Raw genomic sequence first — 6,898 nt, forward strand, 5'->3', positions numbered from 1 at the left:
AGGTTGTTTGCTTGGCTCTCACAAAGCAAGTGTTTGGAATATCACTTAAAATGAAAATTTTGGTAAAAAAAAAAAAACCCAACTAGATGATATTAGGGATTAGAAATAGTCTCTGGGGACGCCTGGGTGGTTCATTGGGTTGAGGCCTCTGCCTTCAGCTTGGGTCATGATCTCAGGGTCCTGGGATCAAGCCCCACATGGGGCTCTCTGCTCAGTGGGGAGCCTGCTTCCCCCTCTCTCTGCCTGCCTCTCTGTCTACTTGTAATCTCTGTCTGTAAAATAAAAAAAATAAAAATAAAAATAAAATAAGAGATAGTCTCTGTATTTCCTTGTTTAAAATATTACATCCTTACCACTTCATTCAAAATAAATATGTGAGAGACAGAAGAGGTCTATCTTAAATTATATTTCAATAACACAAAGTATCAATTTAACAGCTTACTATTTAAGCAAGTTGATTGAAGGACTGAAGGCTAGCCCTGTTCTCACTACCTTAGGGGACATTGAGGGGAAAGCAAAACTAAAAGTGACTATCAAAGAGTTCACCTTTATCTAACTACCACTTACCTACTATCTACTATTTATTGTGTCGTGTGCCACGTGTGCAAGACACAACTCAACAATCGCTCTAAAGGAACACAAAGTGATTAGAAGAATTTCTAATCAAATGTTTCTTACTCAGTAACTGTGTTACATGTAAATATATAATTTATAAAGAAACTATCTTAAGTTACTCCCATGATCTTATAAATACTCAGTAAGAGCTCCTTACATCCCATGACACACATCAATCCCAATGTCCGCTCAACAGCAGGAACAGCAACTATAATGCACTCTTTCATTTCCTCAAGGCTGGGAGGTACAAGCACAACTTTCTCAATATGCCTTCAAGTGTAAACTGCATGTTTATAAATAATAGTTTGGGGAGTAATATATTTTTCAGAGTGTCCAATTTTTTAAAAAAATCACTCTGTATACAAGCAAATGCTGAATGCAGTCTCTGTTGTGTATGAACACCAATACAATTCCCAGGGAAAAAGTATTAGAAGATGGGATTAGGTGGTTGAGGTGGGTCAGGGGAAGTTGTTCACTGAGAGGGGCACCTCAAGCTGAATTTTAAGGGAAAGATCTAGAATGGCCCTCCCAGAAAGGAATGGTATTCCAGTCTTGGAGGATCAGTGTGAGTCAAACTAAACGGAAGACAGAAGGGGAAGGAGACTGGCCTGACAAAAGTCACATAGAGTATCAGCAAAGGTGTTGTTGCAGGTTGATTTATATTACAGCTAGATTGACAGAGGGCCTTAAATGCCCATCTAGAACTTAAAGTTTCATCGGGTGGCATACAGAATCCCTGAAAGCTAAGAATAGAGAATCAATGAAAATGTTTAAAAAGCTTAATTATCAAAGTAACAGAATCCACAGGAGTAAAGAGACGAGTCAGTCAATCAAATCAGGATGAGGATAAATTGTAAGTTATAGTGAATTGTTGCATTTTCGGTGAGCTGCCCCAGAACGCAAAGTTCTACTCAAGGTCTGCCTGATTCTAAGTGACTTCAGCATCCCTCCGGAAGACTTACCAACATTTCAGGCTCAAAGTTTGCTTGACTCCTGTATTCTAATGGCCTTTCCCGCAATCGTACTTCCACAACCCACTGATGTGGTCCTGAACCACATGACATAGAATCTTCCATTGTTCAACCCCAAAGCTGATAACCCCTCCCCAACATCAGCCTCCTGCCCATCTGCCTCTTTTGCTTCCCTTCCTCTGCTACATTGGTGTTGCACCTAACCACAACCTTCATCAAATTAGGTCTCCTCCTCCTTTAAAGGGTCCTTTAAAGGGCCCCCTCCTTCCTACTCTGCCTGGATATTCAGCTACTCTCTTACATAAGCCTCAGATCTCTTGCATCTTTGCTTCTGCAGTGAAACTCTCAAGCCTGGATCAATCTGCTCTACCAATTTTTGGTACCACATAAGATTTTGGTTATTTGATTCAGCCAAGTCCCCAGGGCTGCCCCAGTGATCTCTTCTGTTCAAAGAAAGCCCTTTCTCGACCTTCACCATGCTCCATACCCTTTCCATATTCTCTTCCTTTTTCCAAGGAACAAGGTCTAAGCTGACTTTGAGAGGGTGGTACACTCAAGGGGATTTGGAAGTCTTAGGTCCAGAAGTCCTAACTCTTTAGGATACCCCCAGAGCTGGGTTACATTAGGGAATAAAATCATTAAAGAAGACAGGAGTGAACAGAAAAGTAGTAAGAGGGGTGCCTGGGTGGCTCAGTGGGTTAAGCCGCTGCCTTCGGCTCAGGTCATGATCTCAGGGTCCTGGGATCGAGTCCCACATCGGGCTCTCTGCTCAGCGGGGAGCCTGCTTCCCCCTCTCTCTCTCTGCCTGCCTCTCGCCTACTTGTGATCTCTGTCAAATAAATAAATAAAATCTTAAAAAAAAAAAAAAAGAAAAGAAAAGTAGTAAGAGAAGCAAGAGAAAACAGGGTCATAAAAAGATAATGAAGGAGAAGATTTCTATAATTACAAAAGTGACAACTGTATCAAAGGAACCTTACAAAGTTTGAGGATGAAGAAGAGAACAGTGGATTTGATCAGGAAGTCATTTATGACAACTGCTTCTGCGGAGTGGTTGAGAAACAGAAACAGGAGGAGGAAAATTACTGTAGACACCAGAGGATAATAAAAATGCAAGGGAAGGAGTCTAGACTATACACTCAAAGACACTGGATAAGAAAATGATGTACCATAATCAGAATGGACTGCAGGGTCAAGTAAGGACTTACTTTTTTTTGATATGAGAGATTTGAGGGCATAATGGAGACAGTGCTACCACAGAAATTTTAGAGGAATGCTAAAAATCTAACCGGTCAAGCTGTCTGACAACTGCATAAAGTCAGAGCAGAATTTTATCCTTCTCTTTCACTTAAATCTTCCCTTCTGGAGGGGACAGTAACTAAATGTGCAACTGAGCCCTGCAGGGGCCTGGCACTGGGACATTCAGCACAGACAAGGAAACTAGGCTTTGTAGGAGGCTGGGAGTGGGCTTCCCAGAGGCTGGCCTCCATAACAGCAGATCTGTTTTACTGGTCTTCTAAGTCAGACCTTCTGCAGGAACCAGGAAGCCTTCTCTGTGCCATCTATATTAGTGTCCCCCACCACATGCTTCTATTACATCCTTAATTCTCCCAAGAGTTTTAAGTAAGTTGTTTAACTCCACTGGACTATAAACTCAGGGAAGGCAGGGATTATACCTGCCCCAAGCATGGTTTTATCTTCAGTGTTCAACAGAATGGCCTAGTACTTAGAAGGACTTAATAAATACTGGCTGGATAAATAAATAGTTAATAGGGATTACATGTGGCTTAGGTTCCATCTGGAACTTATAATGCCTGTCAATTTAGATAAGTAATAGCTCTTCAAAATACGACCAGGCAGAATGGTATTTTCCCAGGAAAATGCTGCATGATTTTGAAACATATGCTGCACAAATGAACTGAGTATGGCAAGATGCCAAACTGGCACTCTGACGCATGCACCGGAAGTAGTTTAATAGTACTTTCAACTTAAATGGTACTTGGACTCAAAAACACCTATCTCGGGCCTGGAAAAGAGCTCAGAAAGTTAACCTAACTCAATCCCCGCCCCCCCCAGAACACTCAAACATATTCTTCATTATTCCTAACATTAAGTGGCCATTTAGAATCCACTTGAATACTTCCATTGATAGAAAATACATCTCTTTATGAGAATGCCCGCTCCATTTTTGGGTCCCTCCAGTTATGAGAAAACTCTTACAATGCATGCACGGCTTTCCTAATGCATTGGTCCCATAGATCAATGTAACTACAGTACAGTCTTTCCAATATCCGAGGAAGGCCACCACATCCTCTCTTACAGCTTCTTCTCCCCTGCTCCTTTAGTCCTCTTCATAGGATCCTCACATTTGAAAAAGCAAGTCTAGGGGCACCTGGATGGCTCAATTGGTTAAGTGTCTGCCTTTGGCTCAGATCATGACCACAGAGTCCCAGAATCAAGATAAAGCCCCACAGCTCTCCCTCCCTCCCCGCTCCCCGCTTGTGAATGCTCTCTCTCAAATAAATAAATAAAATTAAAAAAAAAAAGAGGCATGTTTATACTCATTTTCTTGTCATTCATATTTTCAGGAGAAGCAACAGAATGATAAAGAAAAACTAAGGAATCTAAAACTAAAGCAACACAGTCCCATGAGAATAAAAATAGCAAAACATGCACAAAATGGAGATCTATCAGTACTCCTTCCCATCAGATTATGTCTGACTCTTAACTCTCTATCTTAACTGTGCAACATTCTTACCTTAATCCAGTGTTCCACATTGTCAGGATCAAAGGCAGGCTGTAGATAACATATAGAGAATATTAATACACAGCAATAACTTTATCAATTTTGCCATTTTAATCTATCCTTCTGACTAAAGCATATGGAAATGTGTCCTTTTTCTTTCCCCAAGCCATTTCATCAGCAAGTTCAGCAAGAACACAGAATGATGGTTGGAAGAAGAAACGTGAAACCTTCTCTGGGAACTCTTCTGTTTTTATCTCCTGCCTAAGCCCACTTGGAGATTCTAATTTAATTGGTCTGGAATATGGCCCAGATGTATCCTTTTTTTTTTTTTAAGCTCTCCAGGGGGACACCGGGGTGACTCAGTCGGTTAAAGTGGTGGACTCTTCATTTTGCCTTGGGTCATGATCTCAGGGTCCTGGGATCGAGTCCTGCATCAGGCTCTGTGCTCAGCACACAGTGTGCTTGTCTCTTTCCCTCTGCTCCTCCTCTCGTACTCTCTAATAAATAAATAATATCTTTTAAAAAAAATAAAGCTCTCCAAGAGCCAAAATAGAGGAGTGCTAGATATATTCCTTATAAAAAACTAAATAAGCACTGAAATGAGCCAGATTATTCAAAAGTCATGGAAGCAAATCTGCTTGGAGAAGGGTATGCCCCCTTCCTCATGTCCCTCTTTTCAAGAATAACCTGTAGCAAGGGGCTTTCCTATCTTACCTACAGCAGGACTGTTGTTTGTTCCAATATAACCGGAGGTGGGGGTGGCGGTGGGAGGATGTGGTTGGGGATAATCACTCTTCTGTCTTATAAAGCAGAAAATGAAGTAAAGACCATTTCTATCCAGCTCAGTCAGATATTAATCTAAAATCAGAAATCAGACCAGTAGGACTCCTCCTTTCTTCACTCTCTGTAACTCAGAAGCTCGTAGAATTCCCTATAACAGTCACTTAGCAAATAGAGGTATTTGCTTTGCTAATAATTCAGGGGGTCTTTAAATAAAGAAGGGAATATCTAAACTAGCATACTGTCACATGAAGGAAGGAAAGGTGTAATACTCTCTTTCACTTACATAACACTTCACCTTCAAAGTACCTTAAGATAATTAATTAATGCAGTTGTACTGCTGAATAATTTTGTCTCTGCAACAAAGAAAGAGCTGATCCTATTAAAACACAACTGAACTTCAAGAAGCTCTTGTGCTTTTTCCTTTTTATCCTCTAGGCAGTAACAAGGAGTACTAGCAGCAAAATCTCTCCTTTTGGAGTCTTAAGAAACTGTCCTAAATTTTACCTTTCATCATCAAGTCTATACCCATGACCTATTTGGGATCCAATTTCTTGTGGAACTAGCACATTACAATAGGAGCAGACTCTGTTTCCAACTCTCTCTAGTGTTCCTATCTAACCCTCTGGTATCTGGGGCAAGATATTCACCAAATGGAATATGTCCAGGACATTATTTAGCAGATATATTTAGAACAAACTGCAAGCATGATTGTCTAGAGCCCTAAGAATGCCACATCTCTACAGAAATTTTTTTTAAAGAAAGTGTAACTTCAGGGTGAAAACAGCTGGTGAAACTGCTCTAGAGCTGGAAGCTGAGAAGCCACTCCATTTTGGTACTCTCACTTACATTTCAAGCATTTATTTTTGTGGCTGTTAAAAAGGTAGTTTGTGGAAAGCGCACACCGTGTGACTATGACTTTGCACATGGCATTTATGTATGTTTCAAGTTTAAAATAGGGTTACCAGTTTTCCATGTCTTTGGATGCTAAGGCATCAAAGGAGGTAACAGATATAAAAAGAAAATGTTGGTTGAATTAAAAAAAAATTCAATTGAATCAAGTACTGGTATGTCTAATATCCACTTGCATTCCTGAGTTCGTTTTGATACTTTATGAAAAATTAGAAGGGAGGAATAGGAGGCAGAGGACTTAACATGAAGATCTGCCCTCTCCAATAACGATCCAAAATTTGGAAAGAAGAGAAGGAAGGAAGGAAAGAGAGGAAAGGGAGGGAGGGAGGATGGAAGGAAGGAAGGAAGGAAGGAAGAAATGCGCAGGAACGTCCCTAAAATTGTGGAGGTGGGAATCCGTGGCGAGGGAGTTCAAGAATTCTCTTCACCAGGATGGGCACTAGCCGACCTCTCCTGTTTAAGATGGAACTAGTTCTTTCACGATGCTGCCCACCAAAGTAGCAAGGTATCCAGACCCCAAAGTTCATAGGCTCCCTTCGCCAGGGCAATGCTGTCTCCAGGGCCGTCTAGGCAAGGGGGAGACGGGTAAGGATGCCCCTGGGGGAAGAGGGAGGTAGCGCAGCCCAGCCGGCAGGCCTCGGGGCCGGTCCCCGCCCCCCCTCCTCCCCCAGAGCTCCCGTTTGGGATGGATCACCTTGGGACTCGGCTTCCTTGTAAACTGTTTCCAGCGATTCGGCCCCGTCCTCTTCCCTGAGGAGGACCTTTCCTGGGGGGCCAGCAGCATTTTCCAGGTTCAGGCACGGACCACCGCAAAACTGGAGCGACCGCTCAGTTGCCGGGCTGCTTCCGGGTCGTCCTGGGAGTTGTAGTTCCTCCT

General features: G+C 42.1%; 1 protein-coding gene across 2 annotated transcripts in view; it reads right to left on the minus strand.

Annotated features, from left to right (window-relative positions):
* The window catches only part of CCDC191 (coiled-coil domain containing 191), a 90,343-nt gene extending 83,496 nt beyond the window's left edge, over nucleotides 1-6,847 (minus strand). For both annotated transcript variants that reach the window (XM_044251415.1, XM_044251417.1), the window contains exons 1-2: nucleotides 6,716-6,847; nucleotides 4,342-4,380 (exon numbers count right to left, since the gene is read on the minus strand). In XM_044251415.1, coding sequence (XP_044107350.1) covers nucleotides 4,342-4,380; nucleotides 6,716-6,805 — 129 coding nt within the window. In that variant the 5' untranslated portion in view covers nucleotides 6,806-6,847. The remainder of the gene's footprint in view (nucleotides 1-4,341; nucleotides 4,381-6,715) is intronic.
* Between the last annotated feature and the right edge of the window lie 51 nt (nucleotides 6,848-6,898).

Source organism: Neovison vison, chromosome 6, assembly GCF_020171115.1.
Source record: "Neovison vison isolate M4711 chromosome 6, ASM_NN_V1, whole genome shotgun sequence".
Classification (NCBI taxonomy): Eukaryota; Metazoa; Chordata; class Mammalia; order Carnivora; family Mustelidae; genus Neogale; species Neogale vison.